The sequence below is a fragment of the Lithobates pipiens genome, unplaced genomic scaffold (assembly GCF_037356315.1).
Source record: "Lithobates pipiens isolate NorthernLeopardFrog02 unplaced genomic scaffold, aLitPip1_a1.2 Scaffold_8, whole genome shotgun sequence".
NCBI classification, from domain to species: domain Eukaryota; kingdom Metazoa; phylum Chordata; class Amphibia; order Anura; family Ranidae; genus Lithobates; species Lithobates pipiens.
The window spans coordinates 240903323-240922260 of record NW_027507903.1 but is presented as its reverse complement, the minus strand read 5'-3'; the positions used below and the strand labels follow the sequence as shown (position 1 = coordinate 240922260).

At 38.9% G+C, this 18938-nt stretch overlaps 1 protein-coding gene across 1 annotated transcript in view; it reads left to right on the top strand.

Annotated features, from left to right (window-relative positions):
- The window catches only part of LGR5 (leucine rich repeat containing G protein-coupled receptor 5), a 223327-nt gene that overhangs the window by 146231 nt on the left and 58158 nt on the right, over positions 1-18938 (top strand). The window contains exon 5 of the mRNA XM_077468567.1: positions 13709-13924. Within this exon, the coding sequence (XP_077324693.1) occupies positions 13709-13924 (216 nt within the window). The remainder of the gene's footprint in view (positions 1-13708; positions 13925-18938) is intronic.

The following is an 18938-nucleotide window of genomic DNA, read 5'->3' as shown; positions in this document are numbered from 1 at the left end:
GTGATGTACAACACGTACGACGGGACTAGAAAAAGGAAGTTCAATAGCTAGTAGCCAATAGCTTCCATCTCGTACTTGCTTCAGACCATGTGTCGTTTTTGGTCCGTCGGATCAGCATACAGACGAGCGGTTTTCCTGATAGGAATTGGTTCCGTTGGAAATATTTAGAACATGTTCTATTTCTAGGTCCGTCAGAATTTTCGACATAAAAAGTCTGATGAGACATACACACGATCAGAATATATGATGAAAAGCTTCCATCTGACTTTTTTGTTCGGACATTCCGCTCGTGTATACGCAGCATATGAAATACCTTATTAGACAAGCAAATCAAATGTCAAAGTCACAAAAAAAGTATTTTCATGTAAACTTTGCAAGCTCATGAAAAATGTGTACTAAAAACAAAAACTTTATAGTTACTCTTTAAAGCAGCGTTGTCACTGTAATGAACCAATCAAACCTGGAAACACCCACAGATACTTGCAGCAGATGCGCAGTGTCCCTGCTATTAAATTTTAAAACCAGGCTGTTTTGACAAGTGAAGTCCACCACTTGAAGTAGAATTAAACTCAGTTATTTTTACATGACCACTTTCAGATCAAGCATATAAACATATCGCAGCAGCTCTGGGCATTAGAGGCTGCCTGCAGGAAAATACGGGAGAGGGCAGATATGGGGAAGACTGGTCACCCTGTATAAGGTGAGGGAGCAGTCTTCACTACAAGAAGTTCCTGCACAGAGGCAAAGTGTAGGAGTTGTTTCATATTGGTTTACTGCAGAGGTTTGTATAAAATCTACCAAATATGCCAAATTCAAATTAGAATATATTGGGTGCATGTATTTAGGCAATATTTGTTTAGGCTGGACTTTACCTTTCAGTAGAAACTTTTGAGTCCTTAGAGTGAATTGCTGATGCCAAAAGTATTTACAAGAAGGAAATTTGGTGTGGTGTTCAGTTTAACCACTTGCCAGCCAGTGTGTATATATACACCAGGATTATATATGCTGTGTGTATGTATATATATATATATATATATATATATATATATATATATATATATATATATATATATATATATACACACAGCATATATAATCCTGGTGGTATTTTTCTCAGCCAGTGATTGACTTTACTGTAAAAGTGATCCGGGCAACACTGCAGCCACCTGATCACTTTTTCAGTACTGCGGAGCCCACCTCTCTCTTCTGTAGCCACCAGGCACCACTTTAAGCAGTTAGGTTGGCTGCCCACAGAGGAGACAGAGGAACATTAATTCCCCCATCTCCTCTGTGATGAATGAAGCCACAAGGATTTTGTTTGCTTCTTAGTTCCAGAGGAGGGATCAGGAGTCTAATAGAGTGCCTGTCACTGTTCAAAGCTATCACAAGATGTCTTGTTTACCCCCTGTGATAGCAACAAAGTTAAATGCAAAAAAATAAATAAATAAAATAAATAGAAAAAAATGTAAAGCACTCTAGTGCTCACCTGCAAATGTAAGTGTGCACTTAGGTCCAGTACACATATGTAAACAGCGATTGCACCACAAATGTGAGGTATTGCCTCAAACATCAGAGGGAGAGTAACAATTATATCACCATAGCTCACATTTAACTCTAAACTGATAAGCTGTAAGGGCTTTTAAACCATTGCCTATGGACAATCGTAGGTACCATAGTTTATTACTATTTCACAGGCGCGTGCAATTTGACATCTTGACTTGTTTGGTATCCATTTACTTGATGCAACATCAGTTTTTATATTTTACCAAAAATTGGGTGTTATGTTTGTGTGCACTAAAATTCATTTAAGTGTGTTTTTTCCTGAAAATTTGTGCTTGGTAAATGGCTTCTCAAATATTGTTTTCCAGGGCTTCTGCTTTCAGAAAATATATAACGTTTGAGGGTTCTAAGTAATTTTCTAGCAATGAAATGCTGATCTTGTATATGATTTTTTTTTAATTGCCCCAGACAGCAAGCAATTAAAACATCTACCATTAAGAAATTAAGATTAACATTGCATGACTATTAAGAAAAAACTGTTACACTGTAGTTTATACTGTATTTAGTTGCAGAATTTTTTACTTTATTTAATTTTTTAAGATGCAAGCTCTGCCGCTGTTGTTTCTATTTTTCTGTCACTACTTGGAGAGTTACATGGAACAAGTCTGTGTATATCAGGTGTGCTGATGTGTCACTGGCTGTATGCTTGTTCACTTGCTCAGGAAGAAAACAATTATAATAATCATCACCCCCAAAGCTTGCATTTTTATATACGTCATTGGTTGCAGTTGCAGTATTAAAATCTTGATCAGTTCCCTTTAAAGCCCCAGTGACTCCACTCTTGTCTAACGGGTCCTAGCACACGTGACTCCTCTCCTGTACCAAGATACCCCTCTAGTGTGTCTCCTGTGTCTGTAGAACTGCAAGTCCCTACTGGTGTTTTTCTTTTGTCCATAGCAAAATTAGTCCCCACATTCTCCACTACTCACTATAGAAATACAAGGCCCATGAATATCCCACTGGCATGCTTTTGTCTTTGTAGCCCATGTCCCATTTGCTGATATTGCTTCTGTAGAACTAAAAATACCAGAACTCCCTCCTGATATCTTTTTTGTCTCCCCCTTTTAGACTAACAGCCACATCCTTTGCTAAGCACTGGAGACCAACAGCTACTTGTAGAAATTGTTTAAATCACAAAAATCTTCAAGAAATATATATTTGACTTTTTTTTAAGTGAGAATATGGCTATATACCTAACTAGCCTTTAGCATGTATGCTTCTGGGCTGTAGTATTACTTTGAGCAGTGGTATCAGCCCTGCCCAGTTCACCTTTGTGAAGTACAGATCGCAGCCCCTCTATGTTATAAAGGAGAAGAGAGGGAGAGGAGTCCTCACAATTTCTTGTTCAAAGGGTGACAATGATGCTCCTCCACCAATCAGTAGAGTAACCATTGTCACCATTGGTCAAGAAGTGTGTTATTGGTAGGATCACCAGGTTAAAAAAAAGGGGAAAAAAAACGTGTAATCACTACCTTTCAGCCTCTAAATGCACCTCTATGTTAGCATATGTGGCCATGCACACATAGGTTTTTTTACAGGCGTGTTAGAAGAGGAGCTTTTAGAGACCGAAAAAAAACTCCTATCACTTGTGTGTTCAGGAGTGGAGCATTTGCGTAGAAAGAAACACTGAACGTGCCTAAATGCTAGAGTAAATGATTATTCTGGCCAGTGGAATAATAAACGCCCAAATGCTTGACGCCCCTAAATGTGTCTAAATGCACTTAAATGTGTTTGCAAAAGGTGAATTTAGGCACATTTTAAGGCTTCTTTTTCCTCCCCTGGTGCAAAGGCATCTAGGGGAGTAATTATTAAGTAAATTAAGAGGCCTTAAACTACTGTATAATGAGCACAAAACAAACATTATTAAAACATTTTATGTCACAGAAATATGTGTTCACTATCACTTCCCTTAGAATCAACCACTTTGTCCAGCTGGAATCCTCCTCTGATCGGCTGCAACCAGTATCTACTACACCTTAAGCACAGGGAACCTCTCCACACAGGAGTCCGATGTATAAGGAACCTCCCCTCATCAGAAGTACCCAGCAATGGAAACAAACAGTCTTATAGCGTAACTCTGTAAATGTATTGATCCCACAAATCCCCCCTCAAGTAATGAACTTGCGTTAAAAGCGTATGAAAAGCATGTAACACTTTGGATCATTGCTCAGTCTGAGGCCGCGTACACACGCGTGGACTGTTCGCCCAACCTTGTTCGTCAAACAGTTTGACAAACAGTCCGCTCAAAATTAGCATGAGCGGACTTGACCACACACGATGAACGAACAGTCCGCTGAAACCGTGCGCGATGACGTGAACGGCACGTACGACGGGACTAGAAAAACGACGTCCTATACATTGCAATACAACCTTCGGCGTGTAAATCCTTTCTGAGCATGCGCGGAACTTAGTTTGACGAACAAGCCTACACACGAGCGGACTGTCCGCTCAAACCAAGTTTCAGCGGACAGTTTTACAGGATTTCCGAAAAACTTTGTTCGTCAGACTGTCCGCTGAAACTGTCCGCTGAAGCCCACACACGAGCGGACTTGGAAAGTTGGGCGAACAGTCCGCCCGTGTGTACGCGGCCTGAGGGTGAGGCTCTCACCGTAGGGTGACTGCTCACGGTGGTCCCGGGTCGAGCGACACTCTCACTGATCGGCATTGCAGCTGTGTGGTCACGCCCTAACGCGTATCATCATATACTTCATCAGAGGAGGTGGCCACATAGCATAACTGTCTCAATTTATGGGCACTCAGGTTGTTAACGCTGCATGCACCCAACATGTTAAAAGATATCACAAGCATTAGAAGACGTCTCTTGGGAGGGACAGATCAGCTATCGTGCAATTTGGTCCTTCCATATATATCCTCTGCCAATAATAAAGTAAAAACTTAAATAGAGACATACAAATGTCTCTATAGTAAGGAAGGTATCAGCTTATCCCCAATCCAATTGTTCCACATAACATGTGTTCATCAAAAATCATACTATTATATCACTATATAAAAGTGCCATCACACATGCACTTGCCACAAAAGATATACATACAGTAAAAAAAATACAGCTTACATGAAATACAGTAGTCACTAATGAAGCAGTTAGGGTCTAGTTCAACATTCATACCTTTCAGGGTTAAAACAAACATTATATTCATTAAAACCACATAGATTTTAAAGGCAAATATACATTCTTTCTGTAAAATAAAGTGGTTCTAAAGGCTCAAGTTTTTTTTTTTACCTTAATGCATTCTATGCATTAAGGTAAAAAACCTTCTGGGTGTAGCCACCCTCCTGAGCTCCAGTGATGTTCATGAGAGCAGCAGCTCTCTGGGGTTTCTCTGTCCTCATTGGCTCACACAGCAGCCAATGTTAATCACAGTCAGTGAGCCAATGAGGAGAAAGTGGGATCATGATCGAGCCACACTCTGTGCGCGAATGGTGTTAAAACAAACATATTCATTAAAACCATAGATTTTAAAGGCAAATATACATTCTTTCTGTAAAATAAAGTGGTTCTAAAGGCTCAAGTTTTTTTTTTTTAACCTTAATGCATTCTATGCATTAAGGTAAAAAACCTTCTTGGTGCAGCCCCCCTCCTGAGCCCCAGTGATGTGCATGAGAGCAGCAGCTCTCTAGAGTTTCTCTGTCTTTATTGGCTCACACAGCAGCCAATGTTAATCATAGTCAGTGAGCCAATGAGGAGAAAGTGGGATCATGATCGAGCCACGTTCTGTGCGCGAATGGACACACAGAGCATGGCATGAGAGTGAGCCTGCTTAAGTGCCCCATAACAAGAGGCTTGCTATTGGAGGCCCTTGGCAAGGGGGAGGAGCCATGATGACTGTCGGGGAACCCAAAAAGAAGGAGATTGAGGCTGCTCTGTGCAAAATTGCTACCACAACTTGCTACCACTACCTGCACAGAGCAGGTAAATCTTTCCTTTACAAACACTTTATATATGCTTTTGTTTTTTCTAAGGCTATATCTGACATATTTGTTAAGAATTTCAGAGGTGGTATATTTATACGTTTGCATTTTCTCAAACAGTGATGGCATGCAGTGCTGAAAATCAGTAGGGGTGATAGGGCTTTGTAAAAGTAATTTAATATAGTTTAGCTTAGTGTTCTGAATGGCATAATAATTCCTTTCCTGGAAAACCACACGTCCCAAGACTATTTTTCCAGATTTTTTAATCGCTGGGGGGTTCCTTACACAAGGTTGTATCATATCTCTAAATCACAAAATGAAGACCCACCATTGGTGGTATAAAAAGCATGGTGTCCAATATCTGCATTACGGAAGAATGACAGTAATCAGTGGGAATGCTAAACAGCTGGGTAGCAGCCGTGAGATGGAATGATAAGGCTTAGAACAGAAAAGGCACTATGGCTAAAGGAGGAAAATTGGTGGAAAACTAGGATTGCTTTGTTCATTCAAGCTGGTCTGTGCCCCTCACATAAAGGTGTGTCATTTTTAGTTTCCTGTTTCATGCTGTTCACCAGGTGTCTCTTGCATTACAGATTTGCACAAGGAATGCAATTTCTGGAACAAGTTAAACAATTAGTACGACAGTGGATGGGGTTAAGAGCTTTAAGGCAACAAAGTAACCTTCACAAAACTTCCGCCCAAATGGATGCTTTTGTTAGATTCTGCATTTGAAGTTGGCATGGTTTTGTGTTCATTGTGTAGTAGGATATGAGAAGATCAGGTAACTCCCATTTAAAGACAAGAGCAGCTGTGAAATGGTAAATGGTAAACGGCAGTTAACTCACTATCTCCACTGCTATCTTGTCCTTTGTTACTCCCAGAAATTAGCTACATTTCTCTGGTATAGAGACATTCCTTAGTGCAAATGAGCTCCAAACTCTCCAAACAGATACAATGTAGCCTGGAGAGAAACAAGTGTAAGTGATATAGGAAATACATTTGCCTGTTGCGCTTAAATAGTTTTGGCATACTACCCAACCTCTTATTTATGTTAATTGTTAATAGTATGTGTGCTGATAATGAAGGTAACAGTAGAGATATCTTCAGCTCTTTACATCTATGTTAAATATAAACGAGAATATATGTAGAAGTGATAATGTTAAAAGGTGGGGCTACCCAAAAGTGTTCCTTTAGTTACACGGAGTTTGGTAGATTAGGTCACCCGATGACTTTTTCCTACCATAGTTCAGTTCTTGCCCATGCTGTAATCTTGCTTCTTTTACTACAAGAGATGAGTTCCCTCTCCTCTTCTTTCATTATTTTATTTCAATTAAAAATCCAACAGGGGAAATCAGATCATTATGTAATTGCTGCAAAGGATCTGCAGGTCTGGCAGCTGTATTCCAGAGATTTCATCATTGGATTCCACGAGAGACAAATCTGCAGCAACTGTGTGATGCTATCATGTCAGTATGGACCAAAATCTCTGAGCAACGTTTGCAACACCTTGTTGAATCTATGCCATGAAGGCCGTTCTGAAGGCAAAAGCAGGTCTAGCAAAGTGTGTCTAATAAAGTGGCCAGTGAGTGTGTATATATATATATATATATATATATATATATATATATATATATATATATATATATATAGATAGATAGATAGATAGATAGATATATGTACATACACTCACTGGCCACTTTATTAGGTACACCTGATAAATTGCTGGTAACACAATTTGCTAATCAGCCATTCATTTGGCAGCAACTCAATGCATTTAGGCATGTAGACATGGTAAAGACAACTTGCTGAAGTTCAAACCGAGCATCAGAATAGGGAAGAAAGGTGATTGAAGTGACTTTGAATGTGGCATAGTTGTTTACCCTTCATTTTTGTGATAAATAACATAAACATTGGTATTATACACTTTTTAATGGCTTAATGGCTGATTAGAAAAAAACTGTCTAACCAAGCCATTCAGCAACCCTCAATGTGACCGACAGCTTTTGATCTGTGCAGCCAAATGTGGCTGCTCACTGATAGTTCCTTGTAGCATTGTCAGTCGCTGCCAGCCAGTCCTGCCCTGACCAGCACCATCTGAATGAGCATGCAGAATTATGCTCATTCAAGAGTGAGCTCTGACAGGAAACAGCTTTCCAGAAATGACGCTCTACAGCTCTGCTCTGCAGACCTGCAGCTTTGCTCTGTAGCTCTGCAGCTCTTCTCTGTAGCTCTGCTCTGCAGCTCTGCTCTTTAGCCCTGCTCTGCAGCTTTGCTCTGTAGCTCTGCTCTGCAACTCTGCTCTGTAGCTCTGCTCTGCAGCCCTGCTCTGTAGCTCTTCTCTGTAGCTCTGCTCTGTAGCTCTGCTCTGCAGCTCTGCTCTGTAGCTCTGTAGCTCTGTACATGCCCCCCGGCCACCTTTTATTTATAACAGAGATGTTTGTATTTTGGGGGATATAGATCCTGTTGTATTGCAATAATAACTACATCTAACAATTTAGGGCAGTAAGGGTTTACAACCACTTTTCTCCATTATTTCTGTGGACTGTGCTTTTGGTGCTGTGGGGTCTCATGTGGATGATCTACATACACAGGCTGAAAAAGAGAAATATGGGATGACAGTGACACTTAGAAACAAGCAACAACCAGCAATTTAAGTGCTTTACAAATAAAGAGAGACAATACAGTTGCAATAGAATTTAAGAAGAAAAAGGTTAGGGGGAACCTACTCATGAGAGCTTACAATCTATAGGGAAGGAGAAATTATGGCAAAGGTAGTAGTTGTTGGTTGTCATAGATTACTCTGCATCATAGGTGCACAATATGTTTGCCAAGACAACAAATAGTATACATAGGCTTACATAGGTTTCAGACTGATAGATATGGAATTTCTTCAATAGCTTTTAATAAAAAACATAGCTTTTAATAAAAAAAAAACATAGCTTAGGGATCCAATAAAAAGAGAATACTTATAGTTGCAGGTTCTGCAACATCATAAAATTTGGAGCTCCTCAATATTACTGTGTGCGTCCTGTTAAAACTACTTACCATGTTAAGAGCACACTCCCAGCAAGTTAGTCGGCGCATACTAGAAAGCTCCTGATGCATACTAGCGATTGGGAGATTTCTGCTCATGTGACCGCTGTGACAGCCAATCACATGACCCAAATGCCTGCCTCTGCCTCCCGCCCCTTTAAGGGTTCTAATAGCGCTTATGGGTTGGCAGGAAGGGGTTAATGCATTCTCTGCATTAAGGTAAAAAAAAACCTTCTGTTTGCAGCTCCTCTTTACCTAAGCCAGATCTTGATCCAGTGCTGTGCGCAAGAGCTCTCTCCATTTTCTCTCTCCTCACTGGCCATGGAGGAGGCAGCAGGAGCCATTAGCTCCTGCTGCTGTCAGTCACAGCCTGTTAGAAGAGAGCAGGGCTGAGCCAATGGGCCCCCAGAGCGTGTCTCAGGATTGAACCTGCTGGAGTGCCCCCATAGCAAGCAGCTTGCTATGGAGCACTGACGGGGAATCCCAGAAGAAGAAGATCAGGGCTGATCTGTGCAGTGGGTTTGCAGGTAAATATAACATGTTTAGAATTAAAAAAAACAAGAGGGAGACTTTAGAATCACTTTAAAACAGAAAATGAAAAGCTCACAATGCTCCATGTAGTCATGTAACAGAGATTCCTGCCTTGGGGTACATGTGATGGAAACATTTAAACATTTCGGCCTGTCCTTGACCACTTTGTTGACAGAACATTGACTTGTTTGGATTTATAATCTGCATTTTAACAGCAAACACTTGTCAGATTTTTGACACCTATATTTCAACTGTTACAGAAACCTTGTGAGTTTTCCATAGAGTTGGTGTTACAGGAGCTCTGTTACCAGCTGTGTTTTCTGCATTTCATGAGTGCTTAGACTACAAGATTGAATCAATTAGTTGCCGATTCAGTCCTTTTACAGTTCTCCTTCTAAGCCTCTATGAATTTTCATTGTATATGTATTGAATAAATAAATGCATGTTAAATGTTCTAGACACATAAACGACTTATATGCAATGTTTAGTAGGTTTTACCAATTTAAATTAGTTAAATGTGTTGGTATTTGTTACCAGGACGTATAGCGGTTACTGAAACAAATACTCCAAGCTGGAGGTTTAGGAGCATGGGTTACAGCTATAATAACAGCTGTTCCTTCATTTGATAGGAACAGTGACCAGAAACACCTTCCCCGAATCCTGTAACCACTTTGCAGCCCATCATCTCTCTGTTGTGTAACCATAAAGACACCCATACATGCTTAAAAGACTCTCATTCTGTTTTATTTAAGTCTCTGAGAACAGGGAAGGCTCTGTGCAGCTCAATTCCAACATTTGGTTCCCTGCTCTTTTAATTAATGTGTTTGTAAACAATTTTTGGATAAAGTAAGGGGATAAACCCTTTACTAAGTTATTATCACTGCCCGTGTCCCCTCTAGGGAGATTCGCCCTTTGTCCTGGTAGCCATTGTCCCTGAGACAGATAGTAAGAGGAAATCCAATATTTTAGAGTTGTCATGAGCGCAAGAGGTAAGGAGAAGACTTCCAATGGGGACACATGTCCCAGTGACAGCTGCCTAAGGTTGTATTTCTTTTAGCTTCAGGGACATTCCCTCTGCCTTCCCATTGCATTAGTGGGCACAGACAGCAAAAAATAACCTGATTTTGGTTCAACCTCTTCCTACTCTATCCAAAACTGGAAAAAAAAATTGGCTATATACTGTAATTAATTAGGGAGTGTCTTGGCAATCAGGTAACCATTATAGGTGCTGAAATGGTTACCATCCACCATAACAATAAAAAACCTGCATGGATGTCAATAGAATTATTTTCCTATGTCCCAAAAAGAGTGAACCTCCTTTGTGTTTACTGAGCAAGGTTAGACCTACATTTGCCCATCTCCGTCGTTTACTTTGGGCCTCTGGGACTGACTAAGCATTCTGTTTAACTTTAAATCTCCTCATGGTCAATTGACCCCCATATTGAACAACCCTGTCTTTACCTGAGGTCTTACCCCCAACAATTTTCCATTGTAGACAAATAGCGGGGTTCTTGAAATAGGTAATTTTTGTAATGGTCAGGGCATGTTGTCCAAACTTTACAAGACAAACATCATCAGCCAGTAGATGAACACTTGTTATACACAAATAAAGCATTTCATTCAGACCCTTCATTCAGTCACTCAATGGAACAGCTATGCAAAAATACCAACAAGATTCCAGGACACATTTCTGCAATATAATAAATTACCATGTACGGTAAAGTAGGAGCTGGCCCTTTTGACATCTAAGTCCTTTATAAACACTTCCATTATTGAAGGCAATGACAAAGTGCTTTAAAGATGGCTTGTGCTTCAGGGGATGTCGATAGGAAGGCACAGAATATCATATATGGTGGACATGCGTGAGAGTTAGGAGCTTCTGGATCAGAGTCTGTAAATTTATATATCTTTATCCTTGACTCAGATCTACATCAAAAAATAAAGATGAAGCTATCATGGATAATGAAAAATTATCAGCCACTTTGAATGGCAAAATGTCTTTATTTGAAAAAATATGGGACCCATGGATACAGTGCATTTCAGGAGAACAATGACTAGCATTATAAGCTGAACCCATGGGATAGATGAAGATGTGGGACACACTTTTTCTTGTTTTCTCTCCTTTTTTTCTACCTTTGTTTTTTCTTTAGTTTTTCTCTTCTCATTTTTAAGTATATCTAATCATGTATACTAAAGTTTATTCTAGTTTTGTTACCATTGTATATACTGTAAGTCTTTTTTATATAATGGTTCCTTTTCTACATTAACAAGAAGTGGAACAGGATGTGAGCTTTGACTCAAGAAACCTTGTGTCACACGCGTTTGCAATATATAACAACAATAGCAAAGGTATTTGTTATTTTTAGTTTTTGAACTGCTGTATTCAAAACAATAGAAATTATTGTAAAGGGAAATGTAAAGTTCCTATAAAAGGAGCAGGGTCTACCTGCTACGCTGCTCCATTTTTATTTTATGTATTTATTTCTTTTTAATTTCTTTTTTATTTATCAACACTGACCATTTAATTTATCTAAAATCTGGAATTCTACTTTTGGTGATATTAGAGCGCCCCATGCCAGGCTCACTACTGCCTATATCATTCATAAAACCTGATATAAAAAATGGCAGTACTAAGAAGCCACCAATCAGATTCTAACTTGCCTTGGAAGTTTTTAATGCGATGCAAAATTAAGAGATGGAGGAAGTTTAACAGCAGATTTAAGTGTGCACATTTCTCTTCTTCTGACCCTCTAAGGAGCTGTGTGTGTTCGTATTCTGCAGAGAATTTTGCAGCACTCACACTAAGGAACATTGAGTGACTTTAACTCAGTTGTTCTGTTTATCCCATAGTATTATTACCTCCCCGAATATGTTTATATGTTGCCTGGGACTGTTTTTTCAAAGCCCCCAACTAACACCTTTCACCTCTTGGCCTTACGACATTTTGATGCTTTTGCAACATTTCCCAGGGAGTCAAATGTAGGGGCCGGCCCTTGGTGCTCTGGCCTCCCAACAAATAGATTGAATGATGCTGGGTGTCTTTTACCTGGTTAAAATTGGTAGGTGAGTCACAGTACCAGAAATGGGGATTGCAGACAGAGCTGTTTTATTATTTTATACAAGAGGTTAGGCCATCCTTTATTTTTTTGCTCAAGCTTGACTAGTGCTGCTGTGCAAAAAAAAACATATGATGCTCACCATACTAAGCGTACCAGACCTGCAATACAGTACTCCTTGTGGGTCCATTGGATCTGGTGAGTTCAACCATAAGGGAGGGGGGGGGGGGTGGTGGATCCCGTATGCACCTGTTTACAGCATCATACGTTTTTTTTTAGCACAGCAGCACTTTTGAAAGGAACTTGGGAAAGGAACTTATCAACTGAGAATTGCTAAATGCTTATGTGCACGTCTTTTTTGGACTTTCACTGGTCACATGCTTAATATTGATTTGCACTATTTCTAGCACAGCTGCACCTGTGGAAGACACCTGTAAAAGGAACCGCCCAGCTAGAAGTTTATGCTTTTTTGCACATGTTTTTTAAGTGTTCACTGGCTATATGCTTGATATATATTTTTTGTATTTTTGGATTCATTTTGCACTTAATTTTGTATGCATTATAGTTTTACTTTATTGTATTTATTCAAGCTGTCAGCACTGTGGTACTCATACCCTTTTTTACAAATGAAAACACCTGTCTATGAACATAGATAAAGTGGAATGCACATTTAAACATTGTATCTTTTGCTTTAAGCTGCACTTTACTGCTTCTAAACAAAAAAGCAGTTAAGCATCTGCCCACATTTGAAGCTATAATCCTAATCATTTTGATTGATCTTTTCAACGGGTTCCCTGATATAACAACATCTGATAGTGGGCTGTGTTGGGGAGCCAAAGGCACACTTGCTGGATCCTCTTCTGCTTCCAGTACCTGTGGGTATATATCATGAATGCATCAGCATGCTATCATGCATTTGCTCTCCGTTTTTCCTGTTTTGTTTGTTTTTTCTACGGAAAATAACTCAGTGGGAGGCTAGTTTGGAATCATGGTCATTGGTCCTCCTTTGAAAATAATGTCTTAACTAATTAGCTTCTTCCATTGAAAAGGTCTTTGCTGGAGTTCAGGTCAAATGTCGTCATTGTTGTTCTTTCATGACAGTGACACATAGTGGGCACTTATTGATACAGATTACTCCATGCAAACTCACATTTCATGAGTAAATAATCATTCTGCCATGTATGACAGTTTACATCTACGTCTTTACAACTAAAAGTTTCAGAAGTGAAAACATTGTGTAAGAGTGTAAATTTTTGTTTATCCAGTCCTGTAATTTTTAATGTTTAGCTGCATCCAGTATCACACAAAGATAATGTCACTGACAGGATTTTGGAGTTGCTACAGATAGTGCTTGATTAAATAAAATAGACACAATAATATAGCTACTCAATCTACACATTTGTTACTATAGTTTCTGGTTTGGGTCTCTCTTAAAACCTTGTTGGTCTACCATGATCCAAGGGAACAATGCAGAGATAGTATTTATCAATTTATTTCAATCCACAGGGGATCCATTGCTCTGTTTACATTTATGTCACCACATGAGTATGTCGTTCTGATCTTTTAATGACATTGGGTATACTTTGTTCTTTCTCTAGGCGCCTGGATGCCAACCACATCAACTATGTGCCACCCAACAGTTTTAATGGTCTTCTTTCTCTCCGTCACTTGTGGCTGGATGACAATGCCCTGACTGAGATTCCAGTGAAGGCGCTGGAAAGTCTGTCAGCCTTGCAGGCCATGACCTTGGCATTAAACAAGATTCACCACATACCAGATCATGCGTTCAGAAACCTGTCAAGCCTTGTAGTCCTGTGAGTTTACTTTAATATATTTGCATTTCAGATCAGATATAATTACTGAAACATAATTCTCTGAAGAATTTGTAGAAACAATATATAATATTGCTGTCTGATCGTGATGACTAAAGAATTACCATCAGGTGTCTAGAGGAAAAGGAGTATGTTACAACACCAGCAAGTCACCAAAGAATAAAAATTACATATGAAATGCCTTTCAAACCACAAGTGTGAGCAAAAAAAATAATAATAACCATATAATTAAATGTATATTTAATAAATAAAATGTTTCTGTTGCATTAGAACTCAGCTAAAAGTTTTGCTGGAAATAGCATGGAAGGCTAACAAATTCTGGTGTTTATTGAAAATGGTTCTCTTCACTTCTTGCCAAGTGCCAAGCTTGTCACTAGGACAGAAGGTGAGAGAACACAAGAGCATAGGTTCTAACCCTTCCTCTGTATTTCCAAAAGTATAACAAAAATTCAGATGATGTTTCACTTTCTATTATCCATCATCTTGTTTAAAGGATATGCATACTGGATGACTATATCCTGGGATAAGGTTGTGTATTTAAATACGAGGGGTCTTCAAAAATGTTAAAAAACTGTTAAAAAAAAGTGCAGAAACTTTTTGAAGAACCCTCCTAATAAAAATCAGTTGCCTTTTCTCCAGATAATTTCAGAACACTTGATAGACTCCCACTATTTTAAAACTTAAAGCGAAGTTCCACCAAAAGTGGAACCTACGTTTATTTGCTTCCTCCCCTCCGGTGCCACAATTGCCATTCTTTCAAGAGGAAATGGGGACCTGGTTTTGACAGGTCTCCATCCCCACTTCTGGGAGATAGCGGTCCTGTCCCTCGGAAGTTTGCCTCCTCCTTCCTCTATCGCCGGGCTGATGAGAAAGCGCAGTGCGCTTCGCCCATGCGCAGTAGGAAACTTAGTGGAGATGGTGGCAGCAGCACTCGACAGCCGATTCAATAATCGGCCAGAGTGCCGACATCACGGGCTCCCTGGACAGGTATAATGTTTGGGGGTTCTGAGTAATTTTCTAGCAAAAAAATTATGATTTTTACATGTAGGAGAGGAGTGCCAAAAAAAACCTAACCTGATTGGATCCTTGTACATTTTTTTTTCCTCTCACACTCCAGCTCCAAATATACAATGACTGCAGCAGGGCTGATACCAGGTCAAAATGAGAACTGTTCGCATTTAAAAAATACATTTTATAATGTTCTAAATAATTACAGAGCTGCATTAATTTGTGTATTTTATATCTGCTTGGAGTTCAGATTTACCCAGTTGTGGACATTGGATGTCCCATACACATGCAAAAAAAAAAAAATCTTCGAAATACACTTCGTTTACCTTAATCAGCCATGATTAACATTCTCCCCTTAACAATTTTTTTCATGTTTGTATGTATTTTTTAACAATTAGAAATTTCCTTTTTTTATATTCCCTTTGTTGATACATTTTTCCAATGTTTCAAACAGATGGTACAGCGCTCTAACTAAAATAAAATGATTACTAACATATTAAAATTAATAAAAAGTCCAAAGATAGCTTTTGAGTCAAAAAGTCCACGTGAGGAATCTTCAGTGGTATACAGTCAGTTCATGCATAAAGTGACTTAGTGCCAAGGGGGGGACCACCACCAATGGTAAAATTGGCTGCTCACCTCATCGTATGGACCCTTTAAATTACAGAGGGTCGTATGCACTTAAATATCAACTCATCCAATCGCTGTACTCCTCTCCGACAATATCCGACCGATTCACAAACGAAAACACAGCTTTCTCCCATTCAGAGTCAAATGAACTGACACGTTCGTGGAATACCCACACTGGATCGGTATATAGCAGTATTCACAATTCCTCAGACCAATAACGAAGCTTCATACGATCTTTAAAATGATCAATGACCGCGGGTGACGTCACGTGATCTCCGTACGTACGTTACGTCCCTATGGGCGGGACTTCATCATCGGACACGGAAACAGGTTTCCGTGTCCGATGATGAAGTCCCGCCCATAGGGACGTAACGTACGTACGGAGATCACGTGACGTCACCCGCGGTCATTGATCATTTTAAAGATCGTATGAAGCTTCGTTATTGGTCTGAGGAATTGTGAATACTGCTATATACCGATCCAGTGTGGGTATTCCACGAACGTGTCAGTTCATTTGACTCTGAATGGGAGAAAGCTGTGTTTTCGTTTGTGAATCGGTCGGATATTGTCGGAGAGGAGTACAGCGATTGGATGAGTTGATATTTAAGTGCATACGACCCTCTGTAATTTAAAGGGTCCATACGATGAGGTGAGCAGCCAATTTTACCATTGGTGGTGGTCCCCCCCTTGGCACTAAGTCACTTTATGCATGAACTGACTGTATACCACTGAAGATTCCTCACGTGGACTTTTTGACTCAAAAGCTATCTTTGGACTTTTTATTAATTTTAATATGTTAGTAATCATTTTATTTTAGTTAGAGCGCTGTACCATCTGTTTGATATATTGTATTTTGGGATTTGGTAATTGATCCTTGGTGTTCAGCAGCTTTTCGTAAAGGGGTTGTACTGCGCTGATTTTTTCTGTATTTATATTTTTCCAATGTTGCCTAGAAAAGTCTTTGCTACATTTCTAGAAAAACCTTTGCTACATTTCTAAAAAAATAAAAAAAATGTAACCATAATTTTAGCATTATTTTAAACAGGACAAACTATGTTATAAAACTATACTTTTTATCCACCACTTTTTATCTACAGTGATTTTTTTTTAGCTGATGCTGATCAAAGTAAAAAAGTGAATTTGTTTAAATTTTATCTTTGAATTGCATAAAGATATTAATTCAGATTTGTAAGACTACACCACCAAAAGAAAGCCTTTTTTGTCCTTAAAAAAATGATATATTTTATCTTTGTTATGTCCACCCATTGATGCAGATCTCACATATGCAGTATGTGCATCACAGAAGTAGGCCGTCTTCTGGCACAGAGACTGAACTATCACTGACTTGTTCTAATGATCAGAAGCAGTTCAGTTATGATGTCATGTCCGGGCCGCTGATGTAAACAAAGCTGAGATCTCGGCTGGAAAGCATCAGATCTTTCTTTTTTTTTTCATCTGACACTTTCCAGCCTGGAGGAGAGACGTGGGGTCTTACAGACCCCACATCTCTCTATATAAAGGACCTGTCATGCACCATTCCTATTACAAGGGATGTTTACATTTCTTGTAATAGGGAAAAAAAGTGATAAAAAAAAAAAAAAAAAAAAATTGCTCTCGATCACATAATTGCTGTGATAGCCTGTTATTGGGTATTACATTGATCATTCAGCAAAACCCACAGCTGTACTCTATCTTCTGAATGAAGAAAAATAATTGAATCTTTTTCTCCTAGTCAGAGGAAAGAATGTAAAAAAAAAAAAAAATGTGTGTATAAAAATAATGAAATAAAGCTAAAATAACTAGATTAGGGCTTGATCCAGGTTAGTGATAGGGTCAGTATGTTTTAGGTAGTAGGCTTAGAATGGGGGTGGAAGTAGGTTTAGGCTTAGTTAGTATTCAACTCTTTCTGAGTGGGCTACTGCAGCTTGTACATTGCTTGTCGCTTTATTTAAAGTGCCTTTGGTTTCTTTGCACTGTTTATATGTTAAAATTCTTATGAATATCACAGATTTTTGAGAAAAAAATAAGCTGCCTGAGTAATTATTTTTTTAGCTTACAAAATGGCTGCCAGTTTGCAACAGGTGCACTTAAAATGATACTTATTAACAATACATACGTTGTATTCCAAATGTATTTTCCTTTTTTGAATTCTTCATCATGTAATAACTTTTATAAGGCACTGAATCCATCCGGTTTGGAACATGTACGTTTTCACTTTTTGTATTTTTAATACAACCTTCAGGAAATTGTGTGGCAGCAGGAATTTCCATCCCTCTCTGGCGGAAATATTTTCTAAAGTAAAATGTGCCGCAGGCAGACGTTACATTGTTTTTCTTGTTGCAGGAAGCCTCAAGAGACACATAAGACCAGGTCGCTTATTAACATTCACTTACAAAGTTTCTTCTATATGTCCCTGACTTATTGAGGATTTTTTTTTTACTCTCAAATTTAATAAGTTGTTAGTAATATGCATGGAATTTTACGACGGGCCTAGTTTTATGGGTTTATGGTTAAATTTAAATTTGAAGACAGCTAACATTGAAAAGGTAATGTCTCTAACATATTTTCCTGTCACCATTTACACATATTGAAAAAGCACCTGTCAGTATTATCCAAGTAGAACTTGTGTAGGAAAGTTTCTGACAGAATAACTGTTTCCCATAGGGTCCAACCGGGATGTATTTTTCTTAAAGAGACCCTGTCACCAGACCAATCATTTCAACAACAATGTTCCCTTAAGATTATATGTGCAACTATCACATTTTATGCCTGGTATTTACCTGTAAAAGCCCTTATTGTGTAAAAAATCCAAAACCCTACAATTTCTGCTCGATGCTGCCATCTTGTCAGAAACCTCAGCTGTCTTAACTTAACTTAAAGCTGTCACTCAAATTATACTGTAATAAAAAGTTATGTAATGAAGTGAAAGGAGAGGTGGAGGAGCTGGGCCAGCACAGAGATTAATCAATCACTCCCAAAATAGTGCTATGACATGGCATGAGGGAGAGGTATTTTGGTTGTGCCAGAGAATTGGCATCCTGAAGTGGGCAAATTTGCTAAAAAGTTCAAAGGCACATTGAAAGTGGATACAATGTTTTATGAAAAGGAAAAATGCTTCAAGCAAGCAATACAATACTTGATTTTTAGGTGCTTTTACCTGCTGGTGACAGTTTCTCTTGAACTATAAGAGTATAAATCTGATTGGTTGCTACAAATAAAAAAGTCTTTAGAATCATTTGTTTCTAAATTGTTTTGAGGCATGACTGATCCCTTGTACTGCACAATGGCTTATTTTTTGTTAGTTTGTGCTCAGTATATTAATATGCGTGCCCCTCATAAACTAGCAGTATATGGAGGT